The following is a 24,135-nucleotide window of genomic DNA, read 5'->3' on the forward strand; positions in this document are numbered from 1 at the left end:
AAGAATGCTTCCCCTCCTCTGGCCTGTTCTAACTTTCCTAATTTCAAATTTTAAGACTGAGTAGAAAACAATAACAGAAATATCTGAGGACTCTTCTTTTTTCAGCCTTTCTCTCTCCCTAGACCCAAACAAATAAAAATTTAGATTTTCTACCAGCACAGCTTTTACACAGAAACCAGAGCCAAGGTGCATCCCCTGATGCATTGACTGAAACCAATAGTTCACAGTGCTTTGGTTGCCATTACCAACCTCTAGCATACTGTGTGAGACATGAGAGCTGATGAAGACAAAAGAGGTAGATCCTTATAAAGAGGAAGTTGCCCGGAGAGAGGAACAGAAATGGATTCATACAGGGTTGTTTTATGATATGAGGAAGTTGTCTGTGGTTATTGAGTACACAGGGTTTGCATTCTTCTGGACCATTAGCTGCTTGCCGAACTGCACATTCTGCACTCGACACACACACAGTTGGATTAAGGGCTATATTTTAAAACTAGTAGAATATCACAGATTCATCAGCCCCATCACTGGTGACTTCTATGGCAAGCCTGGAACCAAGACATCAGGGACCTGCTAGTCTGTGATAGAGCCCTTACCTCTGGATAAACACCAATTGATCTTTCTATGTTGTCCCGTATACTGGCCTTCATGGATTTCTCAACTTCCAGCAGCCACTCCTCCGCATTGTCAGTGGGATAGACGGGAACAAACAGCTTCACCTCTTCTCCTTCAGCAGAGCACATGTGTGTGATCTGTAGGTCCTCCTGGAACAGTAGCTAATGGAAGAAGTGCAACAGGAGATGTGAGTGGAGGATTTCCTTTCTGTCCTTGCCTTCTTGCTACTGAGGGACAGCCAGGCTGTAGTGGTGTATGCTCATTATAAATCTGGTGCCAAACTTGGTTGTCAATAGTGATAATAAAGTGTGTGACAATAAAGCATGCAAAATGACCTCTCCAAAAAATGGATGATTGTATGAAAACAAAGAGATTCACATCGCTGGTTTAACTCGAGTGAAGCAAATCAAATTATAGGTAGGATGAACATTTCTCATTGCCTGTCTAGGATTCAAACCCTTGATTCCTGTTCAGTTTCGTAGATTCAAATAATTTCCCTTGAGGTCACCTTGCCTGGTTTTAAGAGTAAAATTTTACCAGCTTCTCCAGTACCCCAGCATATCACTGAAAGTCCCCTTATTTATTCCAATGGCTTTGCACCAGGTTTCCAGTTCAATTTCCTTTCTATTTTCCCAAGCTAATGACTAGGAGATTGGTTTTAGTGTCTGAGTATTGTGGTGGTGTGAGCTGCAACTAGCCATGGAGTCTAAAGTCTATTAGAAATAACAAAGAGGAAAAATATCTGGGTTAACCCCAGCTCCTAAGTAGGGATGAAGGCAGAAACTTAATTCAGTTCAGACTTGTTCACTCCTTGTCCCTCCTGAGGCTGTCAGCAAGAGTGGGATTCTGTCCTAACCAGGTGCCTGTGAGTAGACAGCTAAGTCTGAGCTATTTCTCTTGGCCTCTATGGTGGGATGGACAGATATTTCCAGAGGGGGTGTCCTCTCTTCCTAAGATGGGTATCTAAGTGAATTTCTGTAAGTTGCCCTTTGTAAATGCCTATTTTCCCCTCATTGTCTAAAAGGCAATTGATGGTGCCCAGCTCATAAGTAGACATCTCGCTTTGAAATGTCTAAAGCGAGGTTGCTTGAATCCCACTGCAGGGCAGGTGGCATCTTGCAATGCCTAGGTACAGTTACATGTTCCCAGAAGATACATTTCCACGCAGCAGAATGTGAACACTCCTCCAGATCTCAGCACACCTCCAAGTTTCCATGACACCAGCTTCCCAAAGGTGGGCCAAGCCACTAGGGTGCTTGCTTTGCCTACCTGTGCAATGTTCTCAAAGCATTTGCAGAGGTGAGGTTGTACAGCAGTGGGGTCTTTTGTCTGAGACAGTATTTCCAGCAGCTCATCGTCTGAAAGGAAGTAGAACCTAGAAACACAGAGCAAGGCATGAGGGGAGGCTCTCTTTATTGTAGTATCAGGGGCTAAGTCCTAGCAAGATGAGGAATAAGCCTATTTCTAGAGACACTGTTTCTGACTGCTCAGTCATCTCATTGTATTTGTGTAGGAGAGTAGCAGCCACAGTCCAGCCACCTACCTTTCCGTAGAGAAAGGCTTCTCCATCCACAGAAGTCAGTTATTCCCATGCAAAGTGGGTTTAAATGAGTATCAAAGAATAGAAGTATTCCTTCAGGAATAAGGGATGGAGTTACATGGAGGTTTTCATTTTGCCCCATCCTTTCTAGACAAATCGTGGGGCACAGATACGCAACAATGCTACCAGACTGCCCTTAACTCACAATATTTGTGTCTGCCTGTTTTATCTCCATCAGATGGCAGCATTGAAAGGCGCAGCCTTGCTTATGTTTGCAGTCTCATGACAATATCCTAAGCTTGGATTGTTTTGCTCTTTCTTGGCAGAGTGAACTGGAGTGAGCCTCTCCTTTCATATTTTCTGAACTAGGGAGTGTGATCCAGCCCACTGAAATATGGGGTTACCTGGGAAAAGCACCTCTCTTGGTCTCCAGATAGTCACTCAGCCCTTTCTGCACAATTTCGAGTAGTTTGTTACATTTTTGCAGGTTTTCTAGTAGCATAGGATCAGAGCACAAAGAAATCACCTGTAAACAGAATGGAGAACAGAGGAAGCATCAGTATTCTGAGCATGTGGGAGATAAGGCAGTGAAGATAATTGGGTTGCCCAGTGATGTTATTGATAGGATTTAAATGACTCATTCACAGGGATCTGGAGAAGTGTGAGCTTTGTGGGCAAGGAGGGGAAACAGCACTTATGGATGTGACAAGCACATTTCTGGGTTCCCCTAAATACAACATTTGTAATATGGAATACAAGTGGTGATGGAGCCCTGGGAAGTGGAGACTGGAGAACGGAAGCTCACATAGCACTGCTACCAGGATACAGAAACAGGCAAAGGGCAGCAGAGCCAAACAATGGCTCTAAACAATTTTAAAGAGTCAGTCTTGAGGAAGAATCAAAGGAGTTATCTTATGGATTAGGGTTATAGCAGGCCTGGTTTCAAGAGTCATAGGAGGTAGGGAGTCTACGTGCTGGGGAGAAGGTATCTGGCAGGGTGGTGAGCTTGGTGCAAGGCATTGTGGGGAATGACTGTCGTTGGACACCAGAATGAAAGGCAATGTTTCAAGAGAAGAAACCTAGCACACCACCCTGGGAAAGGTCACATGGCTTATGCAGCGCTGCTCATGTCCACACCATTACAAAACCAATGACTCAAAGGCAGTACTTATGTGAGCACAACTCCAAGGCATTTGGGATACCTGCACTGGCTTTTATCAAGGCACACACCTCAGGGTTTTCGTTAACGTTCTTCATGATGTTCCTCCAGTCCCTATCCATGGCCTGGTAGTGCTGGCTTTCCAATGGGAGCTGTCTTTTGATGTCCTCTGACCTAAAGATAGGCTCCAAGTAGAGCCAAGAGCGCTGGCAGGTCAGCCATTCCTCTAGGACATCCTAGTGGGAAGGAAGAAGGATGTATCAGGACACCATGCTATGAATCTGTTTGACAAAATTATTCAAACTGTGCACTAGAATGGTTAAAAAAAAGAAAGAAGAAAGAAAAAAGAAAAAAAGAAAAAAGAGGTGATGCTGCACTTAGACCTTCCACAATTCTAAAATCTACCTGCAGCATCAGAAGCTGGAAGCTCCTTCCCAAATAATTAACAATGAAATAATGTAAACAAACTTAGCCCTTTGCTAACTGTTGTCAGTAGGCATCCGAACCAACACCCACTAGTTTAACGGGGGTAGTTTAGATTTATATGTAAACCAATACTAAAGCTCAAGGGGACTTTGTGGTGCTAGGTCATATTTCTGTGGTTAGTGTTTCTGTATTTTATAGAAGATAACACTATGTGACCACACAGTAAGATGAGGATTTTATTTTGTGAAAAGAGCTTTTTCTGGGGAAGAAGAATAACAAATAGCCAGACTCTGCAATTCTGTCATATCCTCTCTCCTGCCTGATATGCCTCAGCCCCAGCCTTGCCTACAGAATAATCCATGAAAATATCTTCAAACAACACTCTGAACTAAGAAAATGAATGAAAAGCTAAACATTTAAGTTAGATATCAGACAGGAAACCTGGTTTGTCAGGCATTCAAAGGAGCAAGCATTACATTGGAAAAACATCCTCCTCCACTTTCAGGCATGGGAGGTTGGAAGGTATGGGGAACCTGCCCAACACTGCAAAGCAGCTCAAGTGTTCGACTCCCTTTCAGACTTAGTCACACGATGCTATCTACCATTCCTTCAGCACAGGCAGCCACTCAACCTAGCAAGCAGTGGGGTATTCCAGTAATACAGACAACGGTGCTTGCCATACTCCATCAGCTAACCCTGATAAGCCACATCTCAGAGGGGATTCATGGACCTTTAGTGACAGGAATGAATGCAATCAAAGGAAGAGGTAAGAAAGCCAGGGTGAAAACATGGACAACATCACAGCAAATAACTGAATTTCCCCATGTGACCTACTGCCTTAGGGCTTAGAGTAACATTTCTGTATCCTCATGAGACAAAGCCAGCATTCTGACAGCCCATGGCCCAAGCACACCCAGATGGTAAGCACCAATAAACAGAATAAGGTAATTATGAAGAACAGATAACAGTGCTGCTGTGCATCAAAGGCCAGCATTTACAGAGAATTCTCCAGCCAGATACTTGTACTGGAATTTTTCTCCTGCAACAAAATGCTATTCTGCTGCCTGAGTCCTGCTGGGTGCTGAAGCACTCAGGCTCTGGTCTGATGAAGTGTTGGCACAGTCTGCCAGATCCTGCTCTAAACAGCAGTCTTCCACACGCTTTCTTACACCAAGATGTGAATGATTATAGCATGGATTTCACAGGGCCTGTAAGAATCTGCAAGGTCCACTTCGCATAATATGATTAGAGATGCCAGTAGGACTATTCACAGCAATGGGAAGTCCTGGCCCTCACCAAAGTGTTGCAATAGGCAGTAAAAAAGCTGGAATTCCATCACTGCTGTTTGCAGAATAAGGCTCTGAGTTTATCCCCTCTTCTACTAGAGTCAGAGGGCTTATGACACACCCTCTTCCTCCCTAAAGACTAATATTATCTTGATAGTTGTCTTCCCAGTTCCCTAGCAGCAACTGCACAGTGTCCATGTTCAAGCACAGCAGCACAGCCCAGCTGCCTGCATTCACCACACGTGTGCAGGTAAGAAACCAATACCTGTGTCATCTTCAGCTTATTTTCCCATGTATTCATCCTTTCCTCAAAAGGTTTCTTGAATGGTGAGAAGGACATGCTCTGAATCATGACAATGTGATCATCTAGGAGCTGAGAAGCTTCATCGGTGTTTTTCAGAATAAAGGTATCTGTGTCTTTGTAAAGCATCACAGTAAATAAAACAGAGTTCCATTCACTCTCCATCTTGTTGAGTGCCTGGAACAGAGGGACAAGCAATTTAATTTTCAGATACCACCTCTGCAATGGTTATCCCAGCTTCCAGAACTCTCTTAATGCCCGTTGCTAGCAAGTGACAGATTTTTTGCTCTTGGATTCCACTGGAAACTGCAGCTGTGTATTTAAGGCATGACACACAGAAACAGCATGTTTCCTCTGCATTGGCCATGGACTCAACATCTCAACACTGTCCTGAAAGCAAAACCTTGAGGGGAAAAAAGGGCGAATTCACCTCTGGGCCAATTTATGCTACTAGATGCACAGAGGCTGCCAGTAAAGTGCCTATTAATGATTATGGTTAACGATAGCTTTGTGAAAGGGGTCGCTTATCCATTGGGAACTAGCCTGAGATTTCAGAGAACAAAAGCTGCCAGAAGGCAATGACTTTCAGTCAAGACCATCTTAGGTCACATCTAGAACTGGTGAACTGAAGCTGGAAGACTACCTAATACCTATGAGTATCCAGAGTCATCAAGTCTGCCTTGCATACATTTACTGTGTTTTTCACAGATTTTTCAAAGATTTTCCATCTCCTTTCCAGTCACAGTTAATCTCGCTGACATAACGTTTAAATGGCAGAATGCAGACAATCAATTTATTTTAACTTAAACAGTCACTAATCCCACAGTGAGGTCTGAGACCCAACCAGTGGATCAGCATAACCATCAGGCAGCACTGTTATGCTACAACTGTAAATTCTACACAAGGCGAAATGACTTCTAGTGTGTGAATTTTGTTACGTGGCCATTGCTCCCCTTTCTAAGGGGAGCAGCTTTTTTACTTGTGCGGCAGAATGTGTCTAATGCTCTGGGACAACAGGAACATGACGCAAGGCAATGACTGCCTGCTCAACAGAAACATATTTGAGAAGCAACCAAAGACACAGCAAATCCCTCTCTCCTCACATTCTCAATGGCGTATTCCTTGCCAGCTATCTCAGCTACTTTGGTAATGGTCTCGATATGGTCCAGCAGGTTCATGTCCAAGCAGCGACCAACTGTCAGACTGGGTTCTAGCTTGATATCGATGTTAATATCTTCTGACAGCATCTCCCAGTGCCGGTTTCTCATACCAGGATTGTGTAGCCCTTGAATTAAGGGGACATATAGTCTGAATTCTTCAATCTTGTCTCGAAACTCCATTGCCACACCCTGGCAGGCTTTCAGGGAGAGAAACAGAAGAACATCAGCAACAACAGTGTCAGGAAGTGGCCTTAAAGAACTTCCTAGAAGTTGTGTAAAGCCTGATATGCTTGTAGACACGTGGTATGGGGTAGGTAAGCAGCAGGAGAGCACACTGGAAAATGCAGGTTTATTAAGTAATGAGGACACAAAGGCTCTCTTTATGCAGCTACTAACAAAGGATTTGAGCCCACTCCCAGATGCAGACCTGCCTATTAGCCAAAAGTCTGTTACAGGCAAGTCCGTGCTAAGTAGAAGCAGGCCTTAGCCTAGAGCTCACCAGAAGACAAGAAGCAAACAAATTTAATTCCTTAATATGGGCCCAAGCATGATGAAGCCCCATCTGCCAACAGATATTTTAGAAGATCTGGTTGTCATTCCAAGATCTTCACTTCCTTAACAAGATTGGGCTGTGAGTTATCTCACACCTCAGCTCAGGCCACCCTAAATAGAAGATGGACACTATACATAGGAGCTAGAAGTAGGCTAGGATCACAGCCAGCTATGGAAATAGAGAGCATGCAGGAGAGGCCCTGCCATCCTATGGCCACACTAGAGCCAAAGGTACTTCTGCCTCATAGGAAGGACGCAGTCAAGGAAAGGGCTTTGCCCTCTGAGGGTATCCTGGAAGCCCACAGCTCCTCACTGTTCACATCCTGCCCTTTTGCAGCTTGTGCTATTGAAAGTAAAGAAACAGACAGGCAAAGAACGTGGGACGTGCTTCCTTTCCAAAATCTGGCTACAGCGTGTGCCCATGCCTCCTTTTACTGCACCCTGTGTGGTCACATTGCACACTCACAGCAGGGATGTGACCATCTCGCACTCCCTGCTGGGTGGTATGCAGAGACAAGGCAGACTCAAGGACAAAGCATGTATTTTACCAGGTGCCAGGGAATACTGCAATGAATATGAGCAGGTATTCTTAGTATTTCTGTTTACCATAATGATTCATAGTTACTCACTCATCCACTCATCACCTCCTCCATTGGGGCTGATTCATGGCATTGTTTAAGAGACAGTTCAAGTTAAAAATGATGAATCAAAAGTCTCCCACTGCAAAATATATTTCAATCTAAGCCATCTGGCAGGAGATTTTAGAATTAGCTCTAAAGAATGACCAACGCATCTCAGAATCATGGAATGGGAAGTTAAGCTATGACTGAAGTCTCAGTTCCAGCTTTACTAGAAGCCATCATTAGAACACCTTCACATGAATTCCAAGGGCTGGATGCGATCATCTAAACCTCATTCACATTCAGACAGGAAGGAAAAGGGTCATTATATTCCACAGATCATTTCCAGATTTGGCAACATCATTTTATTCCTAACAAAATCAAGATCTCTTCTGTCTTTCCATTAAAGTCATTGGCCAATAGAGAAAGTAAGACTGGCCAAGAAAACAGCACGTGGAAGACCCAGATTCAAGTCCCTTTGCTGCCTCACTTGTGTAAAGGCTTAAACCCACATGTCTAGCCACTATATCTATATAGTGATTCTCTGCGACTAGTCTGGATAATATTTACTAATTTATATAAAGTAAAATAAACTGCAACAAAAGAGGATGGCTTTTATCTCAGTGCTGCCTTGGGAATTAGGTAAAAAAGGGATTTGCAGCCTGGTTGTTTCCATGCCAAACTGGTACTTCAAGCAGCAAACTAGCATCTAGATGTGAATCATCATAGTTCCAGGGGGGGAAAAAAAAAAAAAAAGTTGAAAATAACTTCTCTAGCATTTTCTCAGCTGGCTCTAATACACACAACACATCCATGTGACATCCTGAAAATCCCTGTTCAGAACACTCTGACATTCCTCACATCAAAATGTTGATATGCACCAATTTCCTTTCCCCAGACTGCGTATCTACCTGGTGAATCCTTGAATTGCTTCACGCATCTCTGCATTGTCTTAAAAGAGTCAGTGACATTCTTTTCTAGGTGCTCAGCCTCAATTTCCACAAGAGGATCATTCATCCACCTCTCATACCACTGTATCCAGTCTGACACTGTAGTCCAGAGGTCACAGTATGGCTGGAAGTCCTTAACCATCCTGGATAGCTTGCTGTACTTTGGAAAGAGAGAAAAAGCAAGCATAAGCAACAAGTGTATTCTCCTCTGGATGACAGCTTGCATGTCAAAAGGCTAAAAAGGGCAATCTCAAGTGAGTAATGAGAAAACATGTACTTCAAAAGGACGTATCAGACTATCTTCTCCTGGACCACAATATAGATTCCAAGGGAGAGCAACTATCAGAGCTGGGCTTCACGCACTCAAGCCAAAATGCATCCAGTGGAGCTGTGCCTGCACTGTGTCTGGTGTGGAAAGCACTCTCTCCATTTGCCTCTACAAAAGCTCTATTGCAGAATGAGGAGGTTTTTATGGGCAGTCCATACACACTCAGTGAAAGCACACTCTGCACATCGTATCGAAACTTGGCTCCTTACAGTGAAGCAGAAGTAACCATAGCCTGAGAGGTAGGAAAGGATCACGTGAACTCCACTTCTACTCTGCAGCCAGACTAGGCTGGACGTGGATGACAATGATTCATTGGCAGCTGAACTGCTACAAATAAAATGAGTGTTTGCAACTACATAAACTGTTGCCTTAGAAGAACACACTATAATCTGAGCCCACCACCTGCCAGCACACCACTATGCAACCATTGTCATTCACGTCTATGTAACTGCAGTAATGGCCTTACAGAAACTGATGCATCTTAACTGCTGCTTCAAGACCTTTGCCATCCAATTCTTCCTCATTAACATCACACAGATCTGACAGCGAGCACACAAAGTCTCTCACAGAAGTGGCAGTATCAGGCACCTGAACAGCCTTCCACATTCACCTGGAATCCACTCTTCTGCAGCGCAGTAGTGTGATGGAGCAGTGCTGTCACTCTACAGATTGCAGAGCAGTTAATCAGATAAACCAAAACAGCATGAAGGATTCCTTCCTGAGGAATTGTGTCTCCTTATTTGCTCTACAGACCACCTAGAAATCCCAGCAAAGATTAAGGTCCTGTAGGTGCAGGACCTGACACTTACATTAGTAACTTTCATCCCAAAGATTCTTTCCCTGTTGTTGTAGAGAATTGCCAAATTCTGAAGCTCCTTCAGCTGCTTCCTGACCTGCCTTGCTTTGTTAGCCAACTCATGAGCTTGGTTAACGTCCACCTGGATGGAAAATCCACCTACAGTCAGCTGGAAGAGAAAATGCAGGCATGAGATGTGGCACTGAAGCCGAGTGCTGCCTCTGGAGATCTCACCTTCCTGGTGTGCTCTTTGTAACATTCAAAGGCAAGATTTTTTTTCTCACAATTTCACCTCCCCCAGTTCAATTCCAGTTCTGTTGTTAGGCCACAATGAAGGTGGTGAGGAGAAGCAATAACAACTGGTCAGGTGTTTGACAGTGCAAATGCGATAACCAGCTGCTTTTCATCTCTGTGACAATAGTTAATCCCTGAGGAGTAGGAGCAATAAGCCTGTGCCCAAATTTCTTGCTACCGAATTTATACTGTCATTAGTTACAGAATCAGTGAAGTGAAAATGATAGCTCTACTAGGTCACTCAGTTTGTTTCCGAGAATTGTTTAATAACTTATATCCAGAGCTTCTCTAACAACTTTTCTGGTTTGTTTTGGTAGTTTTGTTTTGTTTGTGGGTTTTTTTGTGTTGTTCTTTTATCCAATGTTGGGGTATTATAATTTTGGGAGGCTATTTCCAAAATAACCTAGGTCCCTGATTACAGCCTTTCCAAGATGGCTTTTTTTTCCCCTGTATTTAAGAGTTTCCAGTGAAAAATAAAATTCAGACTGTTTCAGCAGAAACCAGAGATAACTCAGCAACAAAACTCTGCTATTGTTTCAGGGTCATTCACGTGAGATGGGTTCCATGACCGAATGATGTATTTTCCCCCTTGATGGCAGCGCATCATGGGAGATGCTCTGCAGGGAACTGAGTACACAAGAAAGAAAAAGGAGGTGCACAGATTGCCCAAGCACCAAGAATCAGAATATTGTGTCTCAATGAACACCTTCCCAGTGAAAAATCAGTATTTCTGCAGAGAGTACTGTCTTTCACAAAAATTAAACTCTTAATCAAAAGCACAACTACCAATAAAAAAAAAACGGGGGGGGGGGGTGGGTGATAATTTTTGGTCCAACAACACATTGACCTAAAAACTCATCTGACTAAATTCTCATCTGAAAGTTTTCCACCCGGCTGACCACAAGAGCTTCAAGGCCCCCTTCTCTTGGCAGTTTATTGTCAATGTCTTAATACCTGCATCTCTTCCAGTTTGTCTTGAAAGCCATTCTGATCCATGACCTGGATTTTACGAAATTTGTCTTCATCCTCCACGTGCTGGAGCCGAATGGACTCAGCTTGCATAGTTATTTTCAGTGGCCAGTAACTTGCAGCCCACCTGCATTCACATGATGTAACAAACAAACAAACAAAAAAAAAAAAAAAGAGGAGGGAGAGAAGCTTTTTGAGCATATGTTTGAAATGCTGAAAATAACAGAATGAGAAAGCCAACTCCCACCAAACAAGGAAGCTTTACAACAACAGAAATACATATGGTTTCAACAAAATGTTTTTTTTTCAGCTTTTCTTGTTGATATGCAGTCCTTGTGACTAGGTTATTCAAATGGGAGGGCCTTTTTAAGAAGAACAAACCCTGTAAGTTTCTGAAAAGCTAGGAGACAGCAAAATAACACTTGGCATCCAGAGGGAACGTCTGTCTTTGAATGCATTCATAAGGAACTGAAAAAATGGGGTCAGAGTCTTGGCTTGTGGCTTTTCAGGGCAACAGTCTCCTGTTAAGCAGGGCAGTGAGGGGCCAGGATAACCCAGATAGAGTGAAGCCCTGGGTGCAAGGCTTCTGCAGAGTGCCCTGGGGAGTGCAATGCAGATACAGGAAAGGCTGCACTACGTGGTTGCTCATACCAAGGCAGGTTTCTTGGTTCTTGCTCAGCCATAGCCCATCCGTTACTCCACTTGGACTTGTTAGCTTGTGTGCAATGCCATGTGTGAGCTTTGCAGCGTTACACTCAAGGTCACACCTCTCCCAGTGCCTTGGGATGGGGCAATCTCCTCCTAGCTCTGCATGTGCGAGGTCTGGCCAGGGCCGGACCCGAGGGCATACAGCTATACCTGTGCTAAGCTGTTCTAGAGCTGAGCTGCTTCCCTGCACCTTCTGTAGGTTTTTTTGCACTGTGCATCCCATGTTTCTAGTTTCAGGAGCATGCTGCAGAGACTCACTCAGGTTGCAGACACACTGGACCAAATCCATGTCATATGAGAGGTGCTTCCAGGGCTGAGCTGACTTTAGAAGCTGTGTAGCTGTGTTTGTGAGCAGACTCTTGCTACTGGGGCATAGTAAGGCCCCAATCTGAATAACACAGCCAAAGATAAAACTAAGAGGAGACTGCATGGAAAAGAAATGCAGTAATAATACAGGGTTTGTATTCCTTCCTAGTCCTAAGAAAATGCTGGGAGTGTTCCTACCTTGGAAATGTTCATTCAGTTTCAGACACAGACTAAATTGTGCACTTTGGGACCATGTAAATGTCTCCAAAAAAAAAACAAGAGAAAAGAGCTTTAATACGTTAAACAGGTTAATAGCTACCAGTTTGCCTTGCCCCAGGCCAGAAGGCAGCATGAACCCACGCTTCTTCTCTACAAGCTTCATTTCAAGAATTCAGTGCTCATATAGCCTGAGAGGCACTTAAAAGTTCTGCTGGAGCCCCTGATAGACACATAGTCCCTGAAGCACTGAGAATGGTAATTGCTGCAAAATGTCCCACTTTGACAGTGGGAGAAATGCCTTCTGCTCACTTGTCATTGAAATCTTCTTCGGCAAGATTGTAAAGGAATTCCTCCATGACCTTGTAATCTTCCATGACTTCACAAATCAGTTCCTGCACAGGGTGAGAGAAAGAGACAAAAAATAGACACCTTTAGACCATACTGATTCCAGCTCTTTGGTGTATACCTCATTTTCATGAGGTGCCTTTGAAGGGCGTTAGTCACACAAGCTTAATGGGACGTAGGCTGCTTCTCGGCCGTGCGAACAGTGGGAATGGATTTACAGCCCCTTGTGCTGCGAATGATCACACCATCATCGCTCTCTGTTCTATATGAATGAAAAGAAGTGTGACCTAGCGGATAAAGTGCTGGACAGAAATTGAGTGTTTTGTGTTATCCTCCAGGTTCTTTCCTTGGCATGGACAAGTCAGCTTACAGCTTGATGCCTTTGTTCCCCATTTGTTCATCTGGGAGAGGACCTACACTTCAAATAACTTTGAAATAACTCAGCACTAGAATGTCCTATTAGAAAAAATATGTTAACAACAATATGAGCATTTGGTAGCAGAAATATTTTCTTGAAAACAGCATGCATTTTTAGAAGACAACTATTCAGTACACAAATTCAGAATGGATCATGAAGGTAGCAAAAGGCATACATAAAAATATTGCCTAAAAGACTTAACTGCTATTTTGTTTTGCACAGATATTTAAATTCATGATACGTGTATTTAAAAATACAAATCTTAGGAATTATAAAAGTACAAAGCCAGGAATCTTATGGCATTGCATGCAAAGATATCCAAGCAAAAAAAAAGGGGGAAGGGGGGGGAGGAGTTCTGCTTCTGAGACACCACACATGGCATTGACAAATTTCCTCCTCACTTCCCTTGGTGTCCCCTGTCCATAAGGAGAGCATGCCCCACCTCCTGCACAGCCAGCTGCTCGGGGACTCCCTTCATCCACTCCCGCAGCTCAGCCAGCTCCTCAATACTGTTTGGTTTCTCATGCATTTTGCAGCTGACGGCTTTATATGCATCACAAATCTGCAGGAAGACACAGCAGAGAAAAGACCATCAAAAAGTCATTAATTGCTAATAGGCAAACTGGAAAACCTGCCATGATTGACCCACTTCCCATTCTGAAGGTGGTCTAAAGTGCTGAGTGCCCAGTTCTGTTCCACCTTTTTCTTTTCACAATCTTTCTCCATCCATCTCATTTGAACTCAAATGGAATGAGACTGCCAAACAAAGAGGAAGAGGAACCGCAGGTATGTAGTGGAAATGATGACAATAACAGATTTAGACAACTCTCTGGCAGATGCAATTGTCTATATTCCAGTTATCCTCAGAGCAAGCAGAAGGACTTTCCAGTTGTCTACTAGGCAGATCTTTTCAATCCACCAACATGTTTTTATGAGATGGCAAGGTCTTGAAGAATTCATCTCAAGAGATACAGGCACATAATTTATTAAGTATATTTAATACTTGATTTGGTTGAGGCTGCGTATCTCCCCTCTAGTCATTTTTTTAAATAATCACACTAATGCAATCATTAACGTGGCCTCAGTTGCTGTCTTTTGGCCATTTCACAAACACAGTGACTTCAAAAGCAGAACGACAAGACAAGACACTGACGGATAATCTATTGAACCAGGTAACTTACATTCTCCACCTGCAAATGGAGGTTTTTAGCTAGTATGTCCAACATGGAAGTGGCAAGTGCTTTGTATTTTTCGGACAGATTTTGCTTAACACCTTCTATGTTGACATGGAAGGGACCAATGACAATAGAACTAGGTAGAGTGTTGTCCAGGTTCTCCTTTTCAGCCAAGTGCATGTTTACTATACTCTTCACCTCCTGGGCAGAAGGACATTGGTCTTCATAGTCTCTGTAAATAAAAACACCAACAAAAAAAGTAACATAGACCTTAAGATTATTTGAGCATCCAGGCTGTTTGCAGGATGTCCAGACATGCCTGTCCAAAGGATCAAGACATTAAATTAATAATAAGTATGTTTACTATTATTAAAACATGCATTTATTTGAATGTATACAACTTTCTGCAAGCACAGACAGAGGGTACCAATGCCTTCTAGACCTTACAGCCAAAGATATGCCTCCACAGGAAGGAGGAGTGTTTGTATCCCAGTGAAGTACACAAGTGCTAGCTTCAGCTGTGCATGGGACACTATAGTAGCAAAGACATCCCATGTAAAGTCCATCTATTTGGGTGACCAGCCTGCACTGAAGGCTCTGCTTCAGTGTCTTCACTGCTATGGTTACCTAGGCCAAGCAGAGGAAGCCAGGCTGTCTATGCCTACCTGCACTGCAGCTACACCCATGTAGCAGTGCAGACGGGCCCCCAGTTTCAGAAGATGTGTATACAATAAAGACATGGAACTGGTATGTAGCTGAGGAACATTACTGGGGAACAAGGTAAGGGACAGACTCAAATCTACAATGTGTTTTAGAGCACAGTAGGTGTGGAGTGGAGTACATGCACAAAATATTTTAGCCGTGGAAAAGGAGTGGAAGAAAGAGATGAGAAAGGTAATAAGGCCAGGGGAGAGGGAAAGACAAAATGAAAGTGCTGGTGTAAACAGGGCAAGATCAGGAGGCACCCTGGGGGAGGGCAGGCACTTCAGTGCATTCTGGGGAGAGACAGGAACTTGTCAGATGGAATTTGTAAATTGATTAAGCTGGAATAACAAAAGAGAGAAAGTACTTCATTCCCACTGTTTGGAGAAAACATGAGGCCTAAAAAGACGACCATTAAAGTAACAGAGGCTAAAGGACAGCACAGGTGCAAAGAGTTTTGGCAGTGAAAACAATGAGGCTGAAACAAAAGAAAACATTACTTTCTACAGAATGCTATCAGCCTGAACAGAGGCTATTTGAACAAGGTCAGAGTCAAGTATGCTAACTGGATTTTCAAACAGGATGATTCATTTTTAGGGCCATTAATATCTCCAATTACATTTACAAACATGACAGGAATGTGACTGCTCTCAGAGGCAGGAAGAATTCTTACTGCCACCACCAATGTCCTCTAAAGGCATGGACCATTGCCCGTGGCTGAAGGCTGCCTCTGAGGGATGCCTGATCTCACACCTGAGGCACGTCACGCACACTCACGGTCTCAGAACAGGTCCCACATTCTCACGCACATCCACACAACAGCTTCTGAAAAGGCTTGCCATTTGGGTTAGAGGTGCCTTTGTCAGAAGCCACTTACCTTAGGAAGTACTGGGTGTCATTGTTATTGAGCTCTAAGAACTTCTCATATCTCTTGGCATAGGCTTGGAGAGGGATCAGTGCCTTTTGAATGGCAGACCGCATAGCCTCACGTAGTTCTTCCACTTCTGGTTCATGCAAGCCCACTGAGTCCAAAAAGGGTGTGCCTGTGATAGGCATGTTCTCCAACACATACTGGAAGAGGAAGGAGAGAGGTCTTTCGGGACTAGCAGAGCTTACCATGCCTCCCCAGGAGAGGGGTGAGACAATTACCAGTGGCACCTTTGGAAAATCATACAGTCCATCCTTTTACATTGTGTCAGCAATTGTTTTATCACTTTTACGTTGCCCCCACAAAGGAGGGTGATCTAGGGAGATACGTCTTTCACAGTAACAGGCAGAAGGATTCATGTGCAGAGGAGATCTGCACCAGACTGAAAGCACTGGAAAAGGGGCTATTTCCTTTATGAGTCTGCTTTTACCAGCTGCTGTGCACATAGGGCAACCAGGCTACTTAGGATATGTCTGCACAGAACCTGCAGCACCAAAGCAGAGATAGCAAACAGATAAAATAGCTACATGGCTGGGGAGCTTGAAGAAATTCTGTCAGAACAGAACTGCACTAGCACAGTGCTGTGCTCGGATTAATTTAACTGGATTCCCAACTACCTACTTCTGCAACTCTCTCCCTCAGTACAAGCTCAGGGGTGTCTACGCCAAGCTGCAATGCACTGAGACTCGCACAGCTATATGACTGTTGATGCAGAAGAGTTCACCTTCTCCAGCTGTGGGACAGTGTGAGTCACCAGGATTCCCTTGTCCAACAGAAAAATGAGGGACTTCTCAAAGCTCTCCACAGGGGGGCTGAAGTGAATGCCACTGCTGTCTAGCACAAGGTCTGTTACAAAGAGTGGGTTCCTTTGAGGCCTGCAGTGGGACGAGATAAGAAAGAACAGCAATGCTTTTTGAGACAACGGCACACAGCTATATTGCTCTGGTGCTGAAACTAAAATGCCTACTGGACAGGAAAGAGGAGGAGAGGAGGACTGTCACATGCAGATGAAGGTGTGAAACACTGCGTTCTGAATTTACCAGTAAAGACATTGAGAACTCTTGTCTATCAAAGGTGAAGGAAGCATCAACCATGACATACCAGGATCCCCAGAAGTCATAACCTTATGTTGAGAATTGGAGCTGCTTTACAGAAAAATTGCAGATGCTCGTCAAACTAGGCATTCAGCATCTCCAACATACTCCTAAAATGCACCTTCCAGAAGTTATATTCAGTATCTCCCAATCTTGTATGTTACTAGCATGACTCAGAAGCAGCTGAAGTCAGTGTCAAGACTTTCATTGATTTCAAGGTAAAGGGCCTCATGTGAGTGACAGGGGTTTTTTCCCTTTTCTTCCTGTTTTCAATTTCCAAACCTTCCTTTTTTAATACCATGAAGGACAGAAATCCTTAAATCAATACTCAAGGGAAGAAAATTCTAGACACTGTGACAACCCAAATTTGGTATATTTTTTTAGAAATCCCAGGCCAGATCCTACTCCTGAGAATGGAATTAAGCAGCCATGGCTTCTGGTATTCTTCTTTCTGGCCTCCAGAAAAAAGCTTGTAGTAACTGTTTGCTCCCCCAAGAATGCTGAAAGCGGCTAATATTTAGAACAGTATGTCAAAGTAGCAGACCTTGGTTCTGATGGGCTGCCTCCATTAACAGCAACTTGAAATCTGTACTAACGAGCAGCTAGTTCTGTGTCGTTCTTCCAGACCCAAGTAAATGTGTCAGGTGGAAGACCGGGAGGAACAGCCCAGCCTAAAGCACCCATGCAGTGCAAAGTTTGCTTGCAAAGACAGTAGTTAGGAAGACAAAGGCACTACACTTTTCTGCTCTTTCCACCCTTTTTTTCCCCTCTCCCTTCCTTACCTGTAGGGACTATTGATGAGGTCGTCTCCCCATTCCATGTCCTCTGAGCAATTCAGAATACCATGGCAAGCATCCAGCAAAAGCTGGGTGAAGCTGATCAGTGAGTTCTGGACCAGAAAGCGCAGAGAGTCCTGAAGGATGAATCTGATGCGCTTCATCAGCTTATGCAGTTTGGACATCTGGTAGACATCCCACTGGCTCTGTTCCAGGTCGTACCAGCCTTCACCTGCATCTCTCAGGTTGCTCTTTACTGCAGTCTTTAGAGTATTGATCCAAGTATCCTTGAGAAACACCTGAACCTAGGGCAAAGAAACAAAGCAAGTTGTGTAATCCTCCAAGGGCGGATGGGAAAGCAGTATGGTGAGGTTAGCTGTTCGCTGGGACTGCTGGACCTTTCTCTGCTGTGACAGGTAGCTGTTCTCTCAGAGCTGTGGCAGATAAACAGTAGCTGTCAAATCCATGCACACATGTGTGGCATCTGAACCTGGCCACACCTCTCCTTCGCTGACAAAAGACTTACAAAAAGAGCGCCTGATATTAGAAAGCAGGAGTGCTCTATTCTTTCTTTTTATACACAGTGTTTCCTTTTTGTTCTCTTTTTTATAGAGCTGTATCCCTGGAGCTGCCTGTGTCAGGGTCCCTCATAAAAAGTCCCTCAACTGTGTACACAGTATGACGAGCAAGTAAAGGACAGAACGTTGTCTTCTCTTGACAAGCGAGGAGAAAGAAGGGACCAAGCCAAGGGCAGCAGCAGTCTGCAGTGTTTTAATTTATTAAAATACCACCAAGTGTCACTTCTGCTCCACAGGCAGCTGCTGTTTGTGTGTAATAAAGCAACCACAGTCACAGAGTGGATGACAGCACTGCCTAGCTGAAACAGCATGGGACTGGGAAGGACCAGCACATGCCCTCTGCCACTGATTTACTGTGTAACCCTGTGAAAGGTACTCTGTGTGTCCACATCCAGGGTGCAATGTGCTGCCCTCATTTAGAGGGCATGAAGATCTTCTGGCAAGAGTTACCACAGAGCTGCAAATTTTGTCCTAGTCTGTCTGCCGGCATTGCAAGCAGAGTAATTTAATTAAGTACATAAAGAACATAAAGAGTGTGGAAAAGCATTACCCCCATGAGTGCTTCAGGAGGAATCAAAGCTCTTGTGCCTTGCAGCTGGAGAGAGAGAGAAATAAAAACAAAAAAGCTGGAAACTTTTGATTGCCAACCACGACTGCTGTCTGCATGGAGACCAGGAGGAGGTAAGAGGGGCTGTAGCCCTACGTGGCCACTTGTTCAACACACAACTAAGAGCATAGTCAGCATGGGCTGATGCTAACTAATGGGCTATGGCTCTTTCAGCCCATTCTCCCCATATCCCAATAAATTTGACACACAGAGGCAAATTCCTCCCTGCCCCACCCACAATGTCTCCTCTGAAAGCTTATCTGTTTCCAGGGAATTGATCTGCAGCTGTTGCACCTAATACACCCTGACAGCCATGCTGGGTGTTCGCCCCCATGCTTCTTCTGCTCACCTGAGTGAAGGTCTGGGTCTGGATCTGTTCAAATTCCTGCAAGCAGACATGCTTGGCTAAGGTTGAGTTAAACAGAGACATAGTGGCTGCCTTGTTGCACTCATCTTGCACTTGTGTAAGAAGAAGGATGACTTCTGGCCTGGTCAGGAGTGAGACGAAGCTGAAGTCTGCTTGTTGTTCATCAAAAGGATAGTCTGGGATCCAGATGAGCCCTGGCACCGAAGAAAAGAACATGTTATTGCCTGCAATAGCCATCCCAGCTTCTGTTTTAGAGGAAGAGTACAGCTCCCTTTGGGACAGTGCTTGTGAAAAGGACTCTCCTCTGATGCGTAGGCCTCATCACGTGGCAGTTTCAGCAGAAGGCTGGATGAAAGAGAGAGTCTCTGCTCTGCAGCAGAGACTTTCTGCAGCCTCCCATTAAGGGCTGGGAGATTATTTTGGTGCCTGACTGTCCTTTGTTTTTGGCTTTGGCTCATGAAGTTTCCATAACAAAGAACATTGGACTTGAAGAATCTTCCCACTAAGGCTTCAAGGCACAGCTGAGTCATCTCATCTGTGAGAGGCCACTTGTGAATGACCTCAAGGCATTACAACCTTTGGAAAGATTGAAGTGCACAAAATACAACGCTCCCCCCTCCCCCCATCTTTTCCTCCAGTTCAGGACTCTCAAAAGAGCCTGAGCCTCCTTTCACACCTGAGGTATGCCACTGCTGAGCACAGCAAATGGAAGGCGACCAGCCCTAACACAGTGCAGAGTGGAAGGCAGTTAAGCTAATTACACTGCCATGCGTTTGGTGCCATTAAGGGTACACTTGCAGAGTTACTGCAGCTTAGCTGATGGATGGTAATGTGTTATACTGAGGTAACACGAACATGCAAATATACCCTAAAAAAGAGCAGACATACTCAAAAGTCTCATATAATCTCCTGCTGCTGCCCCTTATGAGCTCTTATCATTAACATGAACCTGAGAGTTTCTACAACAAAGCATGAATCCTATCAAAGACAAGAGGCCCTATAACCATGCTGAATTCAAACTGCTTCACTGTGTCCCGTACCTTTCTCTGGTACTTTCTTCTCCTCTTTGTCTGGCAGGGTGACATACGAAAACATCTGAGGTTTGGAAGTGACAACTTTGTCAAAGCTGATCCTGTTCATGGTGTGTTCATAGTCTAATCTCACTTCTTTCTCCAGGCAGCACATATGGTCTAATACCCTGTTACAAGACATGGAAAAAAATTATAGCCCATGGTGTTTGAGCAGAAGTATGTCTGTAGCTTTATTGCAAACCCAACCCTTCACTCCCTCCCTCTTGGATTTGCTAACCTAGAAGCTCACCCAGTACTGAATGCATAAGGAGAGCTGTGCGGACAATGAAGCAGCCAGCAATGCTATCAACTGGACATGTAATGACAGAGGCAAGTGGGGACCTGGGACTAGGACTGCAGCCTTCTCAAGTGTCTTTTCAGATCAAAGCAAAATCTCCACTGGGCAGAAGCATTACAGAGGGAAGGGGAAATAACCAAGAATTGAGGAAGCTAGCTGGCAGTTCTGGAAAAGTTGGGCTATCCGAGCTGTCCTCCCAACTACCTCCTGCTGAATACCTCTTCACATCAGTTTCCTCAGCCAGAACATGCGTGTAAGTGCTGAATCCCTGCTCTGTTTGCCCTGGGAAATCATCCTTCACCTCAAGCAGGCAGAGTACTTTTCTTTATGACTATATTTCTGCTCACAAACAGAGACTAATTACTCTCCTACTGTCTAGTTTAGGCTGTCAGACCATGCAGCACTTCACACCTTCCTGTCTCTGAGCAGGGCAATCAGTCATGGCTGATTCCCAGTGACACCAGGTCATGATTCATCAGCCCAGGAACTCTTAAAACACTTTCCTGATATGAACCACATCTCAAAGAGACACTCCATTACATCCAGGTGGAGATCTCCTGTTCTGTTTGCTTCACCCTGTGCAGATCTTTTGATTAAGCAGCTGCTAATAGGTAGAAGAGTCATCAGCAGACAACAGCCAAGTCTCTGGAGACAACTGGCGGTCTGCAGATCAATGCAGCCATGACTGATCTGTTCCCTGAAAGCACAGGGAGACAGCAAGGTCAACCATGCCATTTCTGTCCAACCTTCTTGCTGTTGAAGGCCACTTAACTGCAGGTGTAAGGATGGCTCAGTGGATCTGCATATGAAGTACATCTACTTCATCTAGGAACTCTGACAGATCATCCATCCTGTACGTGTGTCCCTGCAGCTTTTGTCCTACCTAGTTCTGATGACATTCTGGGCAAGAGGGTGGTATGTATGTGCAGAGGCTGGAAGGCAGATGAGATCCACGAGTCTATGAACTGGATGCTCAAGATCTGTCTCCATTGCCACTTGTTTTGTAGCCCTATGAAGTCCTGCAATGTTAATGGACTGAAGGCTGAGTCGCCAGACATGTACTTGATGCTTTACCTCTTCTCTTCGTTCAGTTTGGGAGTGTGCATAGCCAACAGCTTCATTCTCTGCAGGCTCTTCTCACTGATGCTATTTAGTCCATCTGTGGGCATGCAGTCCACATACAGGTGATATAGCAGCAGTGCCTGTGTCTTCTTACGCAAGCTGTTGGCAGAAACTACCCGCTGTGCAAACACCTGGGGATCTTCGGCCAGAAACAGCAGGCAAACTCGTGGCACCCAGTACTGACATGACAACAATGGAGCTCTTCCTGGAAAATGGAAGTAAAGCTTACAAGAGTCACAGGGAAAACAAAACTCAGAACAGCTTGCAATGCTGACAGCAGCTTTTTGATGGACAATATAATTGGGATGGCTTACCGGAGATCAAAATGAGAGACCAAAGCTGAGGACAGCAAGAGACAAGGAGCATGGAATTAGCAGCATCTCTAAACCTTTCAAGAGGGGAGTACTTCATCTTAATCTGCCCACATTCCCCCTCAAAATGGCATTGGCCCAGAAAGACCAAAATTTAACTTTTCTTGAAGGCAGGAAAGATGGGAGACAGAGAAAAAAGAAACATATCTCCAAAGGGAAGGCCTCAAATAGGTTGTCATATTAAGGTGTGGAGTTCTCTCCCTGGAGGTTTTTCTGGACAGGTTAAACAGACATGTGTCAAGAGTGTTAACAAGGAGAGGAATTAAATGACTTCTTGACACCCTTCCCATCTCTACCTAGGACCAGTGTGGGTAATAAATTGGCCCTCAGACTATATGCCAGGTCCCAAAAGGCCTTACTTGAAACACACCTTCTGGAGTTATTCCTCCATTGAGGATGGGTCTCCCTTCTTCATCCCGCACCAGCCCATTCTTATCTGTTTTATGGACCAAGTAGAGCTCTGTCTCCTTGTCATAATCCAGAACACCAACATCAATCCACTTGTAGATTAAGTTCTGGCTTTTGGGGTCCTCTGAGAGAATCAAAGATTAAAAAGGGTTAGTCCACTCCCCTGGAGGCTACAGCAAATGGACTTTCCTGATCAGAGTGGTGATGCTACAGTCAAATCCGTTACTAGTTTGAATCTTGGTCAATCTCACATAATTTCTGCTACAGTCAACTAAATAATGAACTCAGGTCTTACAGCTTAGCATTTCCAACTGTTTGCACTCACCAGAGCCCTCCATTTTCTTCCTCTTACCTCTGTGGGTTCCCTGTGGACCATCCTCCCACCTCCCAGTTCAGGCACTCCCATTCACTCTTTGCAGCCATAGTCTTATATTTGGGCCCCATATGCACCTACATCCTCTTTCAGCCCGTACCTGGGGACCCCTCTGCCTTCCAATTCCTTCACCCCTTGATCCAGGATCCCTCATTACCCACATGGGCTTTGTGGGGATCTCTTTCTCCTTTTCCATGTGTGGCTTTAGCCCTGTGTCACCCTCCACATGAGTCCTCATTCTTTTAACTGGGAGTGGGTGTAAAACCCTGTACCTTCTCCCCCAATCTATTATTTCTCTGGCTCATTCCTAGAGCATCTAACTCTTAAATGTTCAGATCCTCTTAAATGCTGGGAGGTGCTAACCAGACAGATACATATCTATATCAACATCAGTATAGATACAGGTCAGGATAGCATTATACTGAAGTTGAGAAGGGATGCTGTTAACCACGGGTATGAGCTACGGGAATTTGCAACAGTGCTGGCATGATACAGATGCCAGTAGTCTCACCTTCCCCAGTGCCCAGAGGGTCTGACTGCTGGTGTGCAGAACAGTCCGTTCAACCTGGGGAGTGATCAGGTGTGGTGTTCCCCAAGCCAGCTGCAGGCAGAACTCAGCCATCCCATGCTGGCTGCCCAAGGATCCACACAGCTTATGTTTTATGCTTAGTTTTTGCACAGCCAAGCCTCTGGAGGTTGCCCCAGTGCTGCAGTCAGTATGCATGCCAGCTTTTATTCTTTAAATCTAGTGCAGATGTGTTGATATGAGCAGCAGCCACAACTGGACACCAGTACAGCTGAACCTAGTCATGCCATCTCTTTGGGAAGGCTCCGAGTGACAGGAAAACAATGTCCACATCACTTAATTTGCCCCAGCTTTACTACTTGGATTTTCACTGCAGTCTGAACTTGACTTCTGATGCTGCACTTGCAGTGAAATCCAGGAGAACATACTGCGTGCAAGCTAACTAACTTCATGATATACCTACATACCAATAAAGTGAAATTTTGACTGTACCGACTTCCAGGCACAGAAATGGGAGGGCAAAAGGCAGAGGCTACTTCTAAAAAAGTGGAAACAGTCAGTCCAGGGCAGGACTGACAGCTGATGAGATCCCTGGTCTCTTGCTCTGACTGCCTGAGCCTGGTCAGAATGAGATATTGCTTTTCTGCTATTCAGAGCTGCATTCATCTGAATCTACATGCTTCCTTCTGTTGAATGGGCCTGTAACTGTTAGCATTGCCTTGCTTGTGCAGTAACCCATTCAAGTTTT

The 24,135-nt window shown here is 44.6% G+C and overlaps 1 protein-coding gene across 1 annotated transcript in view; it reads right to left on the reverse strand.

Moving 5' to 3' along the window:
• Window positions 1-24,135, reverse strand: part of DNAH1 (dynein axonemal heavy chain 1) — a 71,264-nt gene that overhangs the window by 42,271 nt on the left and 4,858 nt on the right. Inside the window, 20 exon segments of the mRNA XM_082004484.1 lie at window positions 597-776; window positions 1,885-1,990; window positions 2,560-2,681; window positions 3,386-3,550; window positions 5,292-5,504; window positions 6,431-6,684; window positions 8,571-8,769; window positions 9,747-9,902; window positions 10,982-11,123; window positions 12,539-12,621; window positions 13,435-13,554; window positions 14,174-14,399; window positions 15,747-15,940; window positions 16,522-16,672; window positions 17,674-17,972; window positions 19,202-19,413; window positions 20,260-20,417; window positions 21,662-21,914; window positions 22,440-22,446; window positions 22,449-22,612. Of these exon segments, the coding sequence (XP_081860610.1) occupies window positions 597-776; window positions 1,885-1,990; window positions 2,560-2,681; window positions 3,386-3,550; window positions 5,292-5,504; window positions 6,431-6,684; window positions 8,571-8,769; window positions 9,747-9,902; window positions 10,982-11,123; window positions 12,539-12,621; window positions 13,435-13,554; window positions 14,174-14,399; window positions 15,747-15,940; window positions 16,522-16,672; window positions 17,674-17,972; window positions 19,202-19,413; window positions 20,260-20,417; window positions 21,662-21,914; window positions 22,440-22,446; window positions 22,449-22,612 (3,404 nt within the window).

The sequence above is a fragment of the Phaethon aethereus genome (genome assembly GCF_964289735.1).
Source record: "Phaethon aethereus genome assembly, chromosome: 11".
In the NCBI taxonomy this organism is placed as follows: domain Eukaryota; kingdom Metazoa; phylum Chordata; class Aves; order Phaethontiformes; family Phaethontidae; genus Phaethon; species Phaethon aethereus.